General features: G+C 37.7%; 1 protein-coding gene across 1 annotated transcript in view; it reads right to left on the reverse strand.

The window, feature by feature from the left end:
• The window catches only part of LOC110788552 (uncharacterized), a 41,636-nt gene extending 34,740 nt beyond the window's left edge, over positions 1-6,896 (reverse strand). Inside the window, exon 1 of the mRNA XM_056832146.1 lies at positions 6,801-6,896. Within this exon, the coding sequence (XP_056688124.1) occupies positions 6,801-6,896 (96 nt within the window). The remainder of the gene's footprint in view (positions 1-6,800) is intronic.
• Between the last annotated feature and the right edge of the window lie 15,700 nt (positions 6,897-22,596).

The following is a 22,596-nucleotide window of genomic DNA, read 5'->3' on the forward strand; positions in this document are numbered from 1 at the left end:
TCTATTTTTGGCTTTTTCAAAACTTTACTTTGCATCATTTATTCAATATATACAACATACTTCCCAAACTTTGCCATTCAATCCAATAACAATCATTCCTAAACTTTGCATAATCAATCAAAACCAACAAGCATCATAACTCTAAGCTTCACTATCACTTCTAAGGGTGAAAACAAAACAAAGGCTATTAGGCTTGTAATGTGCTCATAAGAAATGAAGGGGCAAGGCTCAAATGGCTAGCAAGGGGGCAAATGCAAACAAAAACATATGAGAAAAATAGAAAAATAAAGTCCTAAACTAGAAAGAAAAATAGTCACCGAAAGAAATGCCTCTATCGTCCCCTAAAGTAGTTCGGTCGCGGTCTCGGAAGGAAATAGTCAAACTCGGGAGATAAGTAAGTCAATGCTAAGGATCCATGCCACTCAATATATGTATATGTGTTTGGGCTAATTTGAACATGAACCTCACAAGGGAGCAAATACCACTCTCTCTGGTTTCAAATCACTAGAGAGATCGACACCATCTTACCACAAGCCAAGGGTTCAAGACACATGCTACCCAAAGTTCAACCAACTTTCTTAACACCAAATCCTAGATTCGACCCAAGACATTGAAAACCGTGCAAACATCTACCAATTAGGAATAAAAGCATTCTAGTCTACAAGTTCCAATTTTATTTGCCCAAATCAAGAATAATGCCTAAAAAGCTAGAAAAACTTGCCTTGACAAAGATCGAAAAGGAAAAAGAAAGAAAGAGAAAAGAGAAAGAAAATAAGGAAAAGAAAATGAAAAGAAAAGAAAAGGAAACAAAATCAAATATTCACAAAATCAATGAAACTAATCAAGGAATATGCACAAAATCCAAAATATTCACAAAATCAAGCAACCCATCACACGAAGATCAAAGTAGCAAACAATAGAATCTCCCCCAAGCTCGAATTAGGACATATCCTCAAGGCCTAAAACAAAACTAGGAGGGGCACAACTACCCATCCAACCAATGCACTGCAATAAAGATGCCCAACCCAAAGCATGCATGTGAGTTAGAAGGATATTACCGGTGATGACGTGGGAGCAAGTCCCGCAAAGAACCGTAATAACGAACGAACTCACCAAGAAGAATAGCCGGACATGGCAAAGATGGATGCAAAGTTTTCCACATCAAGAAAGGTTGAGCCACAAAAAAATTCAAAAATCAAGAAAAATTAGTATACATGGGCCAAATGGCCAACACCCACGGGTTGCCTCCCGAGAAGCGCTCTTTTTACGTCATTAGCGTGACGCCTCTTACCTCTAGTAAATACCCCGACAACGATCGCAATAGTTTGTCATATGCAATGGCAAACATATCCAATAGTAACAAGTAGGCAAGAGTCAAATGAGATGCAAGCACAAAGTAGAATGCAACTCTATGCCTACAAGGTGCGGGGAGCCAAAAATAAGAAAAATCAAAATGAAAAACAAAAGAAATACTCCCTTCTTCATGCTCCTTTGGGGAAGGAGAATCATTAGGATCAATAGAGGAAAAAGAATCCTCAAGCGGTGGGAGTCTTGACAAAAAGGGAAAAGAAATGGGAAATGAAGGATAAATGTTGAGTTTTCTCTTTCGGAGTGGGGAATGAGGGAAGGGAGTGGGAACAAGAGATTCACAAACAACTTCACTCACATCACATAAAGCACAAGAAATCTCAACATAAGATCCTTCATTCACTTTAAAATCTTTTTGGTTGGCACATTCACTCTTTTCCTCAATTTGAATCGACTTAAGAACTTCAAGGCAAAATGGAGCATATAAATTTTCATCACCATCATCGTTGCAGTCACTCAAAGAGGAACGAGTAGGAACAAACTCTCCAATACTCAACTCCTCAATGTCATGCATCATAGGTGGCAATGTAGCCTCAAACTCTTCTCTTCTCCTTGATACTTCCTTAATAGACTCTTGCAATAGGTTAGAAATTCCCAAAAAGCCTTTTACAACTCGTTGGGACATGTCCTCAAATAAATTCAAACACGAATCTATTCTTTGATCTTCTTGAATTTCAAGATACTTCATGAAAAGTAGCATCTCACGCAATGGTTGGGTAGATTCAACTTTCAAAGAGCTTAAGAATTTATCATGGAAATAGAGAAGATCATCAAGCGAAATCGATTCGTCATCTTGAGAAACAAAAGAATTTGCCATTTTTTCGGTTTTCAAAGAAAAAGAAAATGAAAAATGAACTAGACTAGTGAACTAGAATGAAGAATCAAACAATGATGCCATTCACCGGCAACGGCGCCATTTTGATAGGGCGTATTTTCCGTCGTTGAATAGAAATTCACCTCACCAAACAAAATTTATAAAACACCTAAACTACCGGCTATATTGACTATAACGGCAAGTATAGGGATCGTCCCATAGGAATGGATATGCTTGACTATTCAATCTATGCGTTCACAAGCTAGTTCGGATGGAATTTGATTTTGAATTCTAATCTAATGAAAGCAAGTAATTCAAACTAATAAAGAAATTCTAGAGGATTCGGGAATCGGCAATGGGAATCGAATCAATGAAATAACAAGGTCAAGACATTCATGAATATGCAACGACATAGCAAATATGGGAATGAAAACTAATGACGTGCTCTCCACCTCTCGGATAGAGCACGCGAAGCAACCTAACCTATGGAAAGCTTTCGCATAGTCCTAAGCTAGATTAGCTTGCATATAATAGGAACTATCATTCACTTGCACGAATTAGGCTCACAATGTCTTGCCAAACCTAAATCATACATTCCAATCTAATTCAATCAACTAGCATTTGCAACTACTACTCAATTAATCATGGAAAATCCTAGCACTAAATCACATTTAATCATGAATTTTCCCTAAAATTCCCCAAATTCAATGCCAAGGCTTCATCCCTAACCTCTAGACTAAACTACTCAATTAGCATGATTAACATCAACATTAAACTAATATTAATCCTAATCATGAAACTAATTGAACTAATGAAGCTAATTGAAACAATAAAATTTAGAAAATTCAAACTACAAAAATTGGGGAAAAACTAAGAACATTCAAAGCATGAAACTAATCCTAGAATTCAAGCATGAAATCAAAGCATAAACGAAATTAATGACAATTAAAGAATTAAAGAACAAATCAAAAAGAAAATTAGAATTATACCTTGAATTGAAGAATTAGCATCAAACTTTGAAGAACAAAATGAAGAACAATACTCAAAGCAAAAGGAAAGAAATCTGAAAATTAAAGATGATTGTATTGAATTTAGAATCAAGAATTTGAGGCTAAGAATCCTTAATCCTAATCTCTAATCTAAGCCCTAAACTAATTCTAGAGAGAGAATTCTAAGCTAAGCCTAAAATCTCAAAAATCGGAAAATTACGTAAATGAAAAGCCTCATTACAATGCTGTGATTTTTGGGCTTTATAGTAGCAGCCCCGCGGCCGTATTCGATGGAATTGAGGGTACGTTTGGTCGCACAGATTCTGTGCGGTCGCACAAAGACAAGCATTCGGTCGCACAACAAATTTAAGAGCTTCTGCCTGAGAATTCCAGTTTGTTCGACCATACATAATGAACTGTTCGACCGAACAGCAACCTGTTCGACCGCACAGATGCCTGTTCGACCGAACAGAACTGCTGGCTGCTTGTTCTGCTGCGCTGCACTGCTGCGCCATTCTGCTCGTGTTGCTGCGATGATCTGCTGCGAGCTGTAGCTGCTGTGGCTATGCCGTGACTATGTTGTGATAGCATGGCTGTTGTTGTGGTGAACTATAGCTCAAAGTGTACACAACAACAGCAGCTATGATGTCTGTTTGTTCGTGTGCAAAGGCTTCTGTTGTGGCTTCTTGCTGTGTGCTGCTCTTCTGCTTGCGTGTTCTGTGATGCTGCTATGTCTTGGCCCTTGCAATGTTGTTCCATGTTGTGGCTGCCACTATGCTAATGTATAGCTGCTGGGTATACACTTCAAAGCAGCCATGTGAAGAGTCCACAAGCTGCTGCAAAGGTGAGCGCACAAGAGCCGATGCAAGTGTGCTCGTGCATAGCTGTGAGTGTACAGCTACTGTTCGAGCTGTTGCTGGCAGAGGTGTGCTCATTTCTTGCTTCGTCGCTTCACAAAGAATAACGTCGCTGCACTCAATCAAACAACGAATAGCCAAGTTATTCAAATCGCCTAGCACGCTTATTAAATCGCGTAGCATATTTATTAATTCGTATCATATTTTTGCAAATCGTAAAATCACTTTAAACATCGTCAAGCATAATGGCACAATATTAAACGCGTTAATACTCAAAACGAACCTTACGCGATGAGAATGCGCGCAAAAGGCATAGTTAGAGCAAAAACGACTAAAATATGCGCAAGACGAGAAAATGTAACGATTAATGCAAAAATGCGATAAACGAACTAAAAACGAAAAAACTAAGCGAAAATAATAATAAAAAGCTAATAAAATGAACTAAAATCCTAAGCTAAGAGCGACATAAATGTCGCTCATCACATACGCTTGCAAGACTTAACTAGGACATGTCCCTAATTACGGGTCTATCCTGCCTCTACGAGTCTACTTTTGTAGCACTCGCTCTACGGCCAAGCCGCTTTAACGGGTCTATCCCGCCGAACTATGGGTCAAGCCCATTTACCACGAGTCTACTGATGTAGCACTCGCTTCCAATGTTTTTCATCACCGATACATGTGAGCACTATGCAACACATACACGGCTACTTTCCCCTACTTAAGCATTTTATTTCCAATATATGCAATTTCGTTCTCAAAATATCATTCGCATTCCTTTACTCAAGTATTAGCTTCATTCTCATCATATCTCAACTCACTTTATTTCTTAGAATAAATCCTCAACCCAATTAAATATCAATCTCAAGACTCGCTGACACTTTCTCTTACTTTTAATCAAACTGTAATGATTTAATTAAAATTTGGACATTCTTCTCAACTACTCCCTTTTAGCTTAGAATCACTCTTTACCCTTAGTTATACTCTTAGACCATTGATTAATAATTTGACTGCTAGTGAGTAACACTCATTTAAGATCCCAAGGTTATCATATGGATATACTTTCCTCGAATCCGCATTCATTATTTAATAGCTTAGTGTGCGTGAAATGTGTTTTAAAAACGTTTACATAAAACTCAATTACTCAAATTAAACTTTATTATTCATACAAATTCCCACTAGTTATATATTAAATTAATAGGTTTCAAAAATATGAAAACTTGATTATTTATTTTAAAGTATATCGATATTCTTTACCATAGTTTCTTTTATAAAACTTGTCAAAGATTTACTTATTTGCAACTATATGTATTAAAAGAACTTAAAGAAAACCAAAAACATCTTTAGTTTATTGTTTCAACTCTTAAGTTCATTAAACACTTTAATATTGTTCAAAGCTAGTTCAAGTTCCATAATTCATAGTTTTAGGAAAAAAAAACATGTGACTTTTAGGAAATTCCAAATAAATATGGCTTGTAAGGAATGATTACAAACCCTTGAAACGACTCATTCAAGAATCATTAAAGACAACTTTTGTTATACTTACAATAGTTTAGAGATTTCTCATTTACTACATTAAAAGACTCCTTTTATTATTAACCCTTGATTATGATAAACATATGTCCTTTAAGAAATTAAAAACAAGTATGACCCAGTTGAGAGAAAACATAAAACTTTATTGCAAACAAGAATTTAAAATTAAAAGTGATGTCTTTGGTTCCACTAAATCTTACTTTAGGATCTCTTATGTGGTTTAACACTAAGACTTCAACTTCTTAGAAACTCAAGTAGGACTACTTCCATTATGCAAGGACCTCTACCTGATCATTAACTCTCAATTAACACTCTCTTAACCTTTTGACTGTTTCACATATCTCACGATTCCCAAGTTCAACCTCAAGATATTTAATGAACTCAATTCTCTAGCCGCTCAATGCCTCAACTCAAACCATCTCTCACTTGGGTTCTCATTGACACAAACATTCGTTTAACAGAAACATAATGCTTAAAAGCATTACAATAAAATTCAATTTACAAAGAACAAATCAATTTTTTATATACAATTCAGTTTTGCAAGATACAATTTAATTCGCAACATAACATTCAATTTCAAAACAACATTCAATCTATACATATATATGTATACATAATACTTAAACTCGAGATATATTTTAAAACATTAAAGTTGGTTGGACGATGTGTACCTTTGATCACCAACACATGGACTCCAAAGACTATGTATCCGATTATAAATCCCTGCCTAATTCCATAATTCAACTTCTCCTTAATCATTCTTCAACAATCCACCTCAACAACAAAGACATAAATTAATAACTACTAACTTGAATTGAATGAAAAATCTTAATTAAGCTTTCTTAGAAATGCTAAACTAATTTCAAAAACTCATTTAGAAAACAAGATAGAGCATAATAAGTGTTTTTTTTTATAACAAAACTAGATGGGTTTTGGATGAAAGACTGAGATTAAAGTCAAAATATTCGACAATAATTATCCCATATGATAAAATAATAAATAAAGTAATTACATCTTCCTTTAGAAAATCCTTTGGAAAATAAACCAGAATTGTTTAGCCAAAACCTTGAAATCATTTATGATAACTTACTAGAAAACAACTTAACAGATCATATTACAATTGAAATGCGTCAAATCAAATATCCGAAATGATTAATACTCATGAAACAGAATTCCAATTGTATTAGGTAATAGAATTATCAATCGAAAGGAGTGAGTTGAGTTTGAGGTTATACCCATGACGGAAGTAGGGAGGGAATGAATGGCAGCAACAGGAACAAAAAGAACAACTACAGCACAGCAGCGGCTACCGGAAGCAGGGTCGCCGGGGGTGACCATTGCGGCGGTCTGCCAAGGCAAGGCTAACGCATGAGAGGGGAAAAGATGGAGGTGCCGAAACAGGAACAACAACCACCTACAACAACGATTTCAACCACTTTGTTCACCATCTCAGACGGCGGCGGCCAACTAGGGCGGTGGCACCGCCTCTCACCGGTGTTGAAGTGAGAAAATCAAGGAAGGAGAAAGTTAGGGTTTGAGATTGGTAAATCAAATATAACCAAATAAATCAAGGGAGGGAGATTAATTATATTACCAATTGATAATGAAGTATTGTGGACGGAGGATTTGTGACCACCGTTGGTGGCGGTGGTACGGACCACATACGAGAGAGGAGAGCCAAGAGACAATAGCAACAAAGAAATCATCACAACCACCAATAATGAACCTCAACACCAGCACCAAGGTCGCCGGTGAGAAAGGAACGGCAGGAAAGGCGGTGCGGTGGTGGAGGAACAAGAGGAGAGAGAGAGTGTCGAGTGAAGAGGAGGGAGGTCGGGTTAGAGGAGAGAGAATCGGGTGAGAGAGATGAGGGAGTGGGTTTGGTTTCCTGGGTTGAAGTTCCTAGGATATTTGACAACAAGACAACTCACCTGGACACTTGGCTAGGAAAATGGTAGGTTGGCTTCAATTGAGGTGACATGTAGCAAAAGGAAATAGGAAGAGATTGAACTTAATTAGCATCAACAATATTATAAAGGAAAATTTGTTAAAAATAATCCCACCTTTGGCCGGTTTTCTTTAATTAATCCTACCTACAACTTATTATTTATTAATCCCACCTTAAGTACCCATTAACTTTTATTGAACCAACTTGACTGGTGACCGGCTAATTAGTCAACGATTATTACGTTGACAAAAAAAACTTGGTTTCCCCCCAAAAATCTTTGCCACGTCATACATTAATTAAAAATCTCCCAAAAAATTAAAAACCTAAACACTAAGTCAGCGATTGTACGTCATCTCCTCTCTAAAACCTCTGCTCGCAATTTCCTCTCTCTCTCCTCCATTACTAACCTCCAACTGCAATTGTGCTTCCTCATGATATCATCAGCGTCGTTTTTGGTGGAATTAGTCAACTTCATCAACGCGCATTGAATTTCTGCCCCCACAAATCGTACAATTGAAGGTCAGACCTACAAACCCTAATTTTTTTGCTTACCATTTTTGGTTGTTTTTTTAATCTAGGCTTGATTTCTCGTGTTTTTCTCAAAACCCTAGCTTTTCTGCTAATTAGTTGGTAATGCAGTTGTTAATTTCTTTTAATTTTCGTAAATTTGAAAAAACGTTGGGTAAAAATTCGTTATTGAATTCAAATTTAAAGGATTGTTTATGTGTTTGAATTAGTTGAATTGTTGTTGATTTATCTATTTATGTTTGAAAATTGGTAGGATGGCTCCGGGTACTCTGAAATTTTGGCATAGTGGTGTGTTTAAAAAGGTTTCGAATGGTGAGACAGTTTACGAGGGAGGTCGAGGTAGAACCTTTAATGTTGATATTGATGAGTTGTGTTGGTGGGATTTAGAAGATTTAGCTAAGAAATGTGGACATGAGAGTATTGAAGGGCTTTATTACTTGATTCCTGGGCAAAGTTTAGCAAATGGATTAAGGAAGGTGTATAAAGATGAAGAGGTTTTGAAGTTGGTTGAATTGGTGTTGAAGTATAGGTGTGTTGAGCTATATGTGTTTCATGGTGCTGAGTTACCTAACTTAAAAGACACAAACACAACAGTTAAAAATGTTGCTTTTTCATGCCCCCCAAAAATTCCTGCCTTGTCATCAGCAGCTAAGAAAGATGCTGCCACCTCATTAACAGGAAAAAAAGATGCTTCCACCTCACATTTAGCCAAAAATGATGTTGCCACCTCATCAACTACCATAAAAGATGATGCCACAGCCAAAAAGAAATTGTCCCCTACCCCTGGAAACCCCACAAAACAAACCAAAACAGATCTGCTACCCAAAAAAACCAAGTCCACCCCAAAAAAATCCAGAAAAAACATCAACTCCCCCTCTCAAAAATCTGAAAATCTCAACAGCAACCCCCCCCTTGAAACCAATGAAAATGAATTCCTAGAAAACTATGAATGGGAGGATCCCAAACCTGAAAGTCCATTGAAATACAGAGAATTGCTCTCTGACATAAGTGATGAAGATGATGTGGATTCCAACTTTGAGGTAGAAGAAGGTGAATCAGATGGTGAGCTGAGTGACTATGTTGATAATCTGGAGTTGGAGGTAGAGAACGAGGAGTTGTTAGCTGATGAGAAACAATCTGACTCGGATGAAAGCGATGAGGAGCATGTTGTAGCTAGGGAAAGGATAAAGAGCTGTAACAACAAGCTCTTTGAAGTAGCTCAACAACTTCAAAGGGAGGCAGCTGAGGGAAAGTTAGGTTATGTTCCGTCAAAGCCTACAACAGGGGAGGGTACTAGTGCTGATGGTGGTTATGTGAGTGAGTACGAGGATAACGAGGATGATATACACACTCCCCCTGATAGTGGTGATGAGGATTTGACTGTTGGGAGGAGGAGAAGGCGAGTTGTCTTGGTTGGTGAACACACAGATTTTTCTGTGTTCCACTGGAAAGTGGGGCAAAGGTTTCCCAACAGGGCTGCCTTCAAAGATGCAGTGGCCAAGTATGCTGTTCTACAAGGGAGAAATTTGTTCATACAAGCTAGCAACATGCGTAGGCAACAAAGGTTAGGGGTGAAGTGTGTCACTGGTTGTCCGTTCTACGTATATGCTTCTTGGGATTCTAGGAGAGCAATACTGGTTGTGAAGAGGGTATATGGTGAGCATAGCTGTCACAGAAATATGAAAAGAAATCGGCAGTTGAAGACGACTTGGGTGGCAAAACAATTTCTCGAGGTGTTCAAGGCTAGACCCCATTGGCCAGCTAGTGAAATTATGGAGACTATAAGAAGTGCATTCAAGATTGTTGTGAAAAAGGAGTTTGCATATAAGGTGAAGTATGCCGCGCACAAGCTGTTACATGGGTCGATGCACGAGCATTACAAGAAAGTTGGGGGGTATGTGGAAGCACTGAAAAGTAAGAGCCTTGGTACCATGGTGGAGGTAGTGACTGATGTCAGTAAACAGGCATTCCCTCCTGTTTTCCAGAGGTTTTATACCTGTTTTGAGGGATTGCAGAAGGGTTGGAAGTTGGGTTGCATGAAGGTGATAGCTGTCGATGCTTGTTTCCTGAAAACCTTCCTGGGTGGGCAGTTGATGAGTGCTATAGGGACGGATGGGAATGACCAGATGTACCCTATTGCTTGGGCAGTAGTAGAGGTGAGAATAACTTGTCTTGGCAGTGGTTTTTTCTCCTACTTCAGAGGTCCCTCGATCTTGGCGAAGGAGAGGGAATTGCCATCATTTCAGATGAGCATCAGGTTTGTTTTCTACATCTTAACAAGTTGTATGTATTTACATATATTTGTTGTATGTGTGTGTAGCTAGGTTGTGTAGTTTATGTTAACTTTGACTCATACTAACCCAAGTTGGCCTAACATGACCTAAGTTGACCCAATATAACTTAATATTACCTAAATTGAAACAATCGTGCTCATGTTGGCCAAATGTGACTTAAATTGACTTAAATGGCCTAATATTACCTTAGTTTACCTAAATTGACCTTACTTGATATAGTTTGACCCAAAATTACCCAAATTGACCCAAATTGACCTTACTTGATAAATTTTGACCCAAATTGGCCTTAGTTTACCTAAAATGACCCAAGTTGACCCAAATTGACCTTACTTGATATATTTTGACCCAAATTGGCCTTAGTTTACCTAAAATGACCCAAGTTGACCTAAATTGACCTTACTTGATATATTTTGACCCAAATTGGCCTTAGTTTACCTAAATGGACCCAAAATGACCCAAGTTGACCCAAATTGACCTTACTTGATATATTTTGACCCAAATGTACCTTAGTTTACCTAAATTGACCCAAATTGACCTTACTTGATATATTTTGACCCAAATGTACCTTAGTTCACCTAGATTGACTCATACTAACCCAAGTTGACCCAAATTCACCTTACTTGATGTATTTTGACCAAAATTGCCTAATATGACTTAGATTGACTTAAATGGCCTAATATTACCTAAATTGAAACGATCGTGCTCAAGTTGGCCTAATGTGACTTCAATTGACTTAAGTTGGCCCAAATTGGCCTAAGTTGGACCAAAATGAGGTAATTAGGACTAATTTAACCTTAGTTGACCCAAATTGAGGTAATGTGACTTCAATTGACCTAAGTTTGACCTAGTTGACCAGAGATAACTACAGTTGATCTAAATTCAACTAATGTTGATCACAACTGACCTAAGTTCACAAGATTTAGGCCTAAGTACTACATTTGACCTAAATTCTCTTTAGTTGATCATAACTGACCTAAGTTCACATGATTTGAACCATGTAATATGGCCCGGGTACGTGTCAAAGTATCCGACTCGAATCTGGATACATGATGCATTGTTGAATCTCTGAACATGTGTTCTGTTTTTTTATACCTGGTGCATTGTTTTCTGTTTTGAATCCCTGATTCTGTAAATATTATCCTAATATGTGGTTATTTTTGTTGCTTCAAAGGCTATATTAAATGCAGTGGAATCAGTTCTACCAAAAGCAGAGCATCGACATTGTGCAAGGCATATTTTTGCCCATTGGCACAAGTCTTACAGAGGTGATGAGATGAAGCTCCTGTTCTGGAAGATTGCCAAAGCCTACAACCTTGCTGACTACAATGATGACATGGACGAACTAACTCAGTTGAATGAGGATGCTGCCACTGCTTTTAAGGGGTACAGACCAGAGGTATTCTGTAGAGGTTTCCTCGGTACATCAATGAAGACCGATGCAATAACCTCCAACATAGCAGAAACATTCAACGGTTATATTATTCAAGCCAGAACCAAACATTTGATCTTCATGTTAGAAGATATCAGAAACAATTTGATGCAAAGGTTGGTGGTGAAAAGACAGCAAATGGAAAAGTCCACATCTATCCTATGCCCAAGAATCCAACAGAAGCTGGAAAAGGAGAAGGACAAGGCTGCCAACTGCGATGTCATACCCTCGACAGACACGTTGTTCAATGTGAACTACTATCTCGATCAGTTGGTGGTGGACTTGGAAGCAAGGACATGTACATGCAGAAAGTGGGACATGCTAGGAATCCCACGTTGTCATGCCATTGCATGCATCTTTTTCCAAAACAAAGAAGCCGAGGAATTTGTTGATCAATGCTACAGGAGACAGGAATACTTAACTGCATACGCAGGTACATGCCTTGTTTCATTGTGTGTAATTGTAGGTGTATGCTCTGAAAGCTATGTGTGCGTAACATTCTTCCCGTTTTTGTGTTTGTGTATGTATACAGGTTCAATACCTCCTATTGATGGAATACCACTTGGATCCCCCTCCCATCAAAATAGGGCCTGGCAGACCAAGGACAAAAAGGGTGAAGGACCCTTTTGAGAACCCGAAGAAACCTGGTCACCTGTCAAGGACTGGAATTGAAATGACTTGCAGCATATGTCAAGTCAAAGGCCATAACAAACGAAGGTGTCCTAACAGGGACACAGCTGGTGTTGCAGAACCAGCCCCAAAAAGGCCTAGGGGTAGACCAAGACATGATGGTCAACCCCCTCATGCTCGTGCTCCGTCTGTCACTGCTCCATCTACTGCTGCTGCCTCTACAGTAGCAGCACCTACACCAAACGTATCCACCTCACAAGTTGCTTCTTCCCGAATCACTCGATCGACTAATAATCAACAACACTCTTCTACATGTCAACCGAGCCAACTTGGTAGAGGTGGGAGGATGATTCTATCTGGTAGGGGTTCAAGAGGTGGGAGAGGTGGAACAACTGGAAGAGGTGGAAGAGGTGGAACAATTGGAACAACCGGACGAGGTGGAACAACTGGAAGAGGAAGGGGAAATAGTGGAGGGAGGATACCAAATAAGGTAAGTCTATCCTATTGTTTTGCTTTTTGGTTTTATAAATTTTAGTGGAAAGTTTGGTGTGACTCCTCTGATGATAGGTTCCTGTTGGTGTTGGAATGATTGTTGCTTGGGACGGGACTGCAATGACAAGTGCAAGCAAGGGGAGAGGGAGGCCTACAAAACAGGTACAACTCTTGTACATAGTTGCATTACTGAGTACTGATGTTGTGTAGTAGTTGAAATCACAAGTGGACTTCCTGTTATGTATGCTTACTGATGTTGTCAAACTTGGTGACACATACGACAAGCAATATTGGAACGCAGTCGAGCCAAGTCTCGAGTGGACATAAACCAACACAGTAGCATCCTTGAACCAAGCTTACAGTAGCAGCAGCAAGCTTACAGTAGCAGCAGCAAGCAACTCCAGAAGCTAACTCCAGTAGCGTCATTTCATGTTTTTGTGTAGTTCAGAACAAGCAATGGCTACTTATAAGTCAACTCTGCCTAGTTAAAAGTCAACTGTGGGATTTTATGGTGTAGTTAAAAGTCAACTGTGGGATTTTTTGGGGTAGTTAAAAGTCAACTGTGGGATTTTTTGTGTAGTTAACTGTGGCCTTCATGTTAGCAGATTTTGCAAACAACCAAGTCAAATGCCATCTTTTGTGTAGTTCAGAACATGATATGGAAAATTTGTGACTTTAATTAATGCGCATTTCACAACTTACACTAGTATCATCTTCAATTTACGCAAATTATTTAAGTGGACCTATGTCGGTGCAACTAACATCCACTTATGTTCATCTAAAGTGAAAGTGCACATTTTTTCATATCTTATGCTCCTATCAAAATTTGATATTAGCATTGTCGTTTCAAGGTTCGTTTCAAGTCAACTCTTGCTCGTTCGTTTCAAGTCAACTCTTGCTCGTTCGTTTCAAGTCAACTCTTGCTCGCTCGTTTAAAGTCAACTCTTGCTCGTTCATTTAAAGTCAACTAATTGTCATAAAATTAGTTATATAAGTACGACTACGCAAATGTGTCAAAATAACTCACGCTTTAAAGTCAACAACCGAACCTTGATAATTTTATTCATGGTAACATTGTCACCTACTTCAACCAAAATACAACAAGGGAAAATATCAACTTATTGTCATCTACTTCAACCAAAATACAACAAGGGAAAAAATCACCCATGATAAATACAGAGCCATTATACAATTCCTTTCGTTCCTTGAACTCTTCATCAACTCAATACGCATTTCGCAAAGTTCGTTCTTCATTTCATGTGCATCTTCCTCCAGATTTTCCTTTTTAATCTGCAATTTCCTTATCTTTTCCTCCAGCAACTTTTTCTCATACTCCATCTCAGCTATAGTCGTATTAGCTTCAAAAACATGAACTTGAAGGTTGTCAACTGCATTGCTATCAGGAAGAATCCACCTGAAAAATTCACACTTCGTATCCTACGATACGATTACAACAACCAAAATAATCGACCAAACCATCAGAATTTTATCAACAAAACCCAAATCAATCAAACCCACAACAAATCAATTAAACACAAATTCACCCCACAAAAATCAATTATACCCAAATTCGTTATAAAAATTGTACCTTAATTACCCTAATTACACCTAATTGCAAATTTCATAGACTTACTCACCCTCTACCCTAAATTCGTCAATTTTAGGGGAAACAAAATTGAGGAGATTCAGAGACCTTACCGGCCATAAAGGACAACCATGAAACTTCATTCCAACATTAGGGCCGCGCTTAACAGTACGCACAACAGCTACATTTCCGCACTCACATATCAACAACGGTACAATTCCTCCCTTTGAATTTGATGAAGAACCAGATCCCACAGAAAATGTGTTTAAGCCAGCCATTGTAGTGGGCGAACTCGTTTTTCCAAATTCCAAAATTACAGAACAATTGAGAAAAATGATGGAAGACAGAAGTTGAAGATGCAAAAATGGTGGAGAAATGAACCAGAGGAGCGCGAAAAAATGAGAAGGAAAGAGAAAGAGAAACCTGTTAAAAAGATAAACAAAAAACAATCAAAATTATTAATTTTGCAACGGATATATGCCACGTAGGACTTTTTACCGAATAAATCCGGTTTTTGACCTGCTAGGTTCGATAAAAGTCAATGGGTACTTAAGGTGGGATTAATAAATAATATGTTGTAGGTGGGATTAATTAAAGGAAACCGGCCAAAAGTGGGATTATTTTTAACAAATTTTCCTATTATAAATATAATTACTATATTTTAAACTAGAATATAAATAAGTTTGAATATAAATAACCTTATTTATTTCAATGAAATTCTTTTCAAACTAATTTAAAATTCATTTACTTAGGGAAGATGATCTTAAATAAAATAAACAAATAAACTTTTTTTTAAAAAAAAAATCTAAAGTTAGAAACTTTAATTTCATAAGCAATCCTTGAGTTTTAAAAGACTTATTTTGGAATCACAAAAACTCTCAAATCATTAAATGAATCCTATTTCACAAACTATCTCGAGGCAAAGCTCGAAATCATATCGAAGACTAACTTAGATATAATATTAAAATTTTCAAATTCATTTACCAGTTTAAAGGAAAATTCAAGATCTGAATCTCAAATTGGGTTTAAGAAAGATTCTGATAACACGTTTTAGACGATAATTATTCTTAATATCATATTAAGAACTGCTTAAAATCAGGGCTGTTACAGAAATAATTACATATATGACATTTTTACATTTCTTTGGTGATAGTACGACACGACATGAGGTCATGACGCGACATGAGGTCACGACATGACATGAGTTCACGACACAACATGAGGTCACGACATGACATGAGGGCATGACATGACTCCACGACAGCAGGACGCGACCATCCTAGTTATGCCCATGATGACAAGAAGTTTCTTGGCGTTAAAAATGGTACGTAGAAATAATTTTCTAATGTCTTCATTTTAACCATATATTTCTTCGTAAGTTTGCCAATAGATCGTTGATACATGACTAGCAATGGGGGATAAATGACACATACATATTCTCGAAGTAAGTTATTTCTTACCTATATATTTATTGTCGTTATCATGTATAGTGCAGATCGTGATGGTCATCGGCGCAACCGAATGGTAAGTTGACAAAATTTATTTACATTAATTAGTTACATTAAAAAGAAAAGTTTTTTATGAACTAACATGTTATACCATATTAAAATTTTCTCACATATTATTAGTGATAACTATTTTTCATTCACTAACGACATGACGCGACTATAAACGTTAGGACGAATATTAATGACAACATGTTACCTTAAGATCACATTTAGCTAGGTTGACCATGACGGCGTGCTTCAACGCTATGACCAGTAATACGACGCCACCAGACCGTTATAACGCCAAAGAAGTTTGGAACATCAAATTACCGTCATCAATAATCATGATGACACATGAGTAACCTCTAATCTATTTTGCACACACTTTCTCATTTTATTTACTATCGTTCTCTTACGTTCACATGTCTCGTATTTACATTCACTAAGTTAACTAATAAATTATTGTTTCGCCCTACGTATATCTCGATTTCCCTAATGACTAATCATTTTATCAAATCATTTTGAGGTAATTTTACTTGACATGACGTTTAGAGGTTGCATCATGCTGGCACGCATGTACGACATCCAATACAAACAAACGTCATCACATATGTGGCTGACTTCAGTCACAATATCTTCCCAAAGTCGCCATAGGGGGAAAGATAGTATATACTCCTTTTGAGTTTAATGTATTTGTTATAACTTTGAAATGCAACTAACGATGTGATAATATGATTTATTTTTCATATATTTTTCATGATGATCTTGTCATGAGACTTTGACATCAGGTATGACGCTACATACATTTGGGGCTCAACCACTATCACACATCGAAGTGGTGGATAAAGCAAACTCACAGGGTTCCTTAACGACGATAAGTGGCAGGACGTCAACCGATTAAAAAGAAAGGGTGATGTTAGATGCAACAACGACAACATAGGTGATGACAATGATCCCCGTAACGACAACAAGATTGGTGAAGAGAAGTGCCACGTCGTCAAGACAATGAAGTTGATTGTGGAGTCGTCATCAAGGGACAGCCAGCGACATGACGTAATCTCGCTGCACAGACCATCTTAAGTAATATCTAACACTTACTTCGTGAATCAATTAATATAGTCATATTTTGACTACACTGTGATTAAAGTTCAGTTTCAGTTTTTCTTATTTGTCACGTTAAATATCACTTTCTAAACGCAATTATATCATATTCATGTTTCTTTTTATTTATTTGAAAAGCAACGCTAACATCGCATCAAGCGAACTCCCACCTCTACCTTTGTTGTTTTCTATAGATCACTTGTTGACAACATCACTAGTTATAAACAGCAACGAGCGACGTCATCAGAAGATGACATCAATAAACAACGCCATCAACTACAAGAGACGACGTCTCCATGGTAATGACCCTTAAACTTATTGGATCCCGACGACAACATGTCACCACTAAGCGCGACTACTAAACAACGCAGGTATTGCTAATGTTCACATATTTTGTTCTTCGAGTACCTCACATGTGACATCTATTCCACAGCAAACAACAGAGACAACGTAGACAACGTCTTAAGCTTACGACAGTCTTCCATCCCCAACACTTGTCCAAATGTCTAACCAATTGCCAAAAACAAAATAGCAAAAACGCATGTCTTTCCCCCTTAACACTAACGATAAACAAAGCCAACCCGGAATGCTTGAAACCTACAGAAATTATTGTTCTGAAAATCCCATAGACTAAACTTTCCTTCCAGATACTGCACCGCCATCTTACCTCTTGTCCTCACGATTAGAGAACCTCACAACCCTTCAACTCTTCTAGACATTCATCGTAAAGTTTCTTCAAACCATTCATTTCATTCACCTATAACTTCAACTTAGTCGCCACAAATTTCAATTATTGTCTTCTCTAAATCTCTCCCAATCATTGACCTTTAACATTTCTAAAACCTCGCCCACCTTCCTGTCAGTCGCCTGCTATCTATCCTCACATGACATTGCAACCGTCTAAAATGATTCACCCTTATGCCCTCTCGACGCGAATTCCTTTTCTAAATTCTTCGCACGACTACGAACAAACGAAGAGGCTTATATCGCCTGCACACGATAGATGTCACACAAACAACGACAATAGAGGCACGCCTGTAAACATCAGACGACATACTAAGATACAACAGTTGTCCATGACGCCTGTAAACATCAGACGATAGACTAAGGTACAACAGCTGGTCATGACGCTTGTAAGCATCAAACGGCGGACGAAGATACAAGTTGGCCATGACGCCGGATACCTAACTAACATTATGTCTTAAACAAGTCTTAGTGCAGGTTTCTTAAGAATTACATACTATTGTCTTATGTTTATTAAGCAAAACGGTTCTTTCACAAGATGTCAGGTTTGCATCAAAGTTGATGGCACCAAAGTCGACATGAAGACATCAATATACGCATGACGACATGAAGGGCTGTTAGAGACCGTGGATGACACCAGGAGGCGACGTCATTGATCAAGATTAGATATGGAAATGCCAAAGATAGTGACAGATTGGCGTCGACAATGAATGAACGTGGTGAAAGACTTCGAAGATTATTTTCCTAACTTCCGGCTCACTACAATTAGGAAAATGGGGGCTATTGTTATGGGGCGTTTTGTACCGAACGTGTTGTGGCTGGTTCCTACATTCAAGGAGTTGTTATCTCCATTTCATACTTGTTGGACAAGGTCAAGGAAGCTAGCAAGGATCTTTCAAACGGTTAGTGGAGATCAAGGGATCAGTTGAGAATATCAAAGAGCAACTAACAACATTATTCTCTCTTCTGTGTCAAACTTAGTACTATATAGATACATCCAACCTACAACGAGAAGGGAAACCCAATACCTATCGTATAACCTAGCTAATACCTCCCCACTAACTGTATTACCTTACCATCACATTATTTCCCTAATGTTACTTCTCCCCGTAGCTCTTACAATAAATAACAACGAGCTTGTTTCTTTCACCTCCACATAAGCATTCCACCATTACTTCCATAACATAGCTACTATATTTTATTCCCACCATTCTCCTAATCAGCACTTCCTAAATCCCTTGGATCGCAAATACGTACTAACCAAATACCTTCTTCCGGATATATACTTTATGCCTCAAAATAACCTTATGCCGTATTACGAGCGGTATTATCCTAATCTACCTATCATCCTATACTACCCTTTACTCATTCTTTATTATTATCTATATTTACATATATGCATATAAACCTTGTACTTGTGCTTAATAAGGCTTTTTATGCCACCAATATAGTGGATTGGTGGACTCATTGCCACCCGAGGTTTTTATTCCTTTCGAGTTTTCCGTGTCACCATCTCTTTTCTCGTCTCTCTTTATTTATGTCATTTATTTCTTGTTATTTGCTTAATCTAGTTAATTTGGCATAAACACAAACACAGGCTCAACATAGAATTTTTAATCCGAACCACAAATATGATTAACTAAGTAACATGTGCGTAGGACCCCCTTTTCGCCGATCTCCATTCCCCAAAAACCATAAATAAGCTTTGGCCGATCGAAATTGGGATCCCGCCCGATGCAAGATAAATACAATGCTTTAATTAAAATAGGGACATGAAATTTGGTACCTAGGTCTACGGGGGTGATTATTGCCAATTGCATGTGGATTTTTATTCATAAATAAAATGACAAAGATGGCTTCAAAAGGCACAAAAATCGTCTTATTTGTGATGGAAGGTCACAGGAGGTCGGAGTTGATTGTGATGAGACTTTTAGTCTAGTTGTAAAACCAGCTATTGTTCTCATAGTTTTGGGTTTGGTTATGGCTTGAAAGTGGTCTATTTATCAACTAGATGTCAATTTTTTTTCCTTCATGGTGATTTAGAAGAGACAGCTTATATGCATTAACCTATCGGGTTTATTGATCGTAGGGCTCCTAATCATGCTTGCCTACGCCGCACGCATTATATGGTCGCAAACAGGCACCTCGTGCTTGTTACCAAAGATTTGCTAACTTTTTGTTGCATATGGGTTTTGTGATTGACATGAGCGATACATCTTGGTTCACATTCAAACATGGAGACGACATGTCCTGTCTACTTCTCTAGGTCTATCGTGTTATTTTGTTCATCTCTTTAGATAATTTGCGAGACCGCATAACTACTCATTTGCGGGTCGAGTTTCCTATGTCTGATTTAGGCTTGATTAATTATTTTTTGTGCATTTTAGTTACTTGCACTCCTTCTTTATGATTCTCTCTTAACATAAGTATGCACATGAAATTTTAGAGGTGTAGATGAAATTGTAAAGCGTGCACATGAAAGTTTATGAGCGATTGTGAGTCTGCAACTACTCCTGTGGACACTCAGTCCAAATTGAGTGGAGAATCGGGTCCGCAAGTTCAAGATCCTACTAAGTACTTAAGATTGGCAGGTTCTCTTCAGTACCTCACTTTTACTCGTTGATATAACTTATATGAATGGTACAACAGGTGTGTCTTTTATGCAAGATCCCCGTGAGCACCAATTTAATATGATGCGTTAAAGCATATCTTGCGATATGTTCAGGGCACCATTGATCACGGGCTACATTTATTTTCTACTGCCTCTTTGCAATTGATTAATTATATATACTTATGCGGATTGGGGCATAATTTCTTGGTCCTCCAAGCATCAACATACATTGTCTAAGTGTAATACCTCGAATTTTTAAAACTTGATTAATTGTGCTAAATTATTTTTATTTAGCTTAAAATCGTTTTAAGTCCTAATTTCAAAATTTATTTTAATTAACGAAGTTTTATTGCGATTGAGTTTTAATATCGTTACATGATTTATTCATTTTTCAAATTTTATAATTTAATATTTACGAGCTTAAACTACCTTTTTAAATCTTATTTATTTCGAATTTTTTTAATAATTTCAGAACGTTCTTATTTTATTCGAAAACTAAATTTATTTTATGTTATCGATATTTTATAAAGAATTATTTGAAAATATGATTTTTAATTAAACATTCCTATTTATATCAATTCCTAAATATAGCAAAGGAATTTCAAAAATTTTGCCTAACTTTTGGAAATGGCTGAAATACCCCTAAGGAACACAATTTCTATTTCTCTTCTCTTCCTTCTCTTCACGTACAAGAATGAAGAAATTTCTTCTTCATTCCTCTCTTCCCTTAAAACAGTCCTTGTTCATGCCTTGCTCCTCAAGGACTTCAGCTTCTCTTTCACTCTACTTAAAACTATAAATTAGAGCAAAAATCTGTCCAAAATCATCACACAAATTAGTTCAATTTCAGATTCAATTTCACTACCAAAAACCACCGTTAACCACCTTCTACCACCACCAATGTCTGTCCACCACCATTAACCGCTCCACCTACTGTCTATAACCACCACATCCACCCAGCATCACTTGACACCACCCACCACCGCAATCACCACCACACCCCCCCCCCCCGCATCCCCTGCTTTCGGGTTTCACACTCCTCCCCTGCATTTTCTCTCCTTCGCGCCCAGCCGCCAGCACCGCCGTGCTGCCGCGCTCCACCCTCCATCTCCTCCGCGCAAGCTGCGCACAACCACTCAGCCACCCTTACCTTCGCGGTCCACCGCGCTCTGCCTCCCTCCTCACTCGACTCCCCTATTCTCTCTCTGAAAAGCACATCCACCGCGCCGACGTGCTGGCGTTACCGCCGGCTTTCTGCCGCCGCCCAGGCCGCACAGACCCGCCGCCCACCCTCCATCCTTTTCTCCTCCCCCATCATGCTTGCTGCCCTGCCCTCCCCTGTTCCTCGTGCTTCCTTGTCCGTGTTTTCCTTCCAGAAAACAAGTTCCATTTAGTAACTTTGTTTTTATTTATATCCCAATCCAAGCCCAATTCCCTTAGCCCAATTTCCCAATGTAAGTTTTGCTATTTTGGTCCATTTTCTAATCCTAATGTTTTATAAATTGGTTACTTAAAATAAAAATAGATTTTTAATTGTGATTTTATATATATATATATATATTTTTTGACAGAAATTTGATTTAAATAATGTTTTCGTTAATTTATGAAATTCAAGTAATATATTTACTGAAAATCGATTTATGAAATTATATTTTTATTAAAATTCGTTATTTATAAATTTATTATTTATAAATTTTATTATTTATAAAATATCGATTTTAGATTATTTATCGTTTTAAATAACTACTTGAATAATTTAATATTCTGAAAGAAATCGGACTTGGAGCTCAGGACGAACGATCAATCGAACAGGAAGTATAAACTACAATTGAGGTAACATATATTGCTAACACCCACAATCCCCTTATGAAATGTGTTTTATGAGATTGTGAAATGTATTTATAATGATATGCTTTTTATTGGATTGTGGGATATGAAATGTGTTTATAAGTATGTTTTATGAATGACGATGCTCAAATATGTTTATGAATGATTTTATAAGAATGATGTTTATGAGTTACGAATAAGATACGAAACATGATAAATAAAAGTGTAACCGGTTCTGGCAGTTAGTGGGGTTACTATTTTTAGGTCGTGCACGTACCGCCGTACCGCGGGACACCCAACAAGGGAGAGTGCTCCTTGAGGGTTACCGCAAGCTAAAAAAAGAAACTAATTAGGTACGGGCG

This window comes from Spinacia oleracea, chromosome 6, assembly GCF_020520425.1.
Source record: "Spinacia oleracea cultivar Varoflay chromosome 6, BTI_SOV_V1, whole genome shotgun sequence".
NCBI classification, from domain to species: Eukaryota; Viridiplantae; Streptophyta; class Magnoliopsida; order Caryophyllales; family Amaranthaceae; genus Spinacia; species Spinacia oleracea.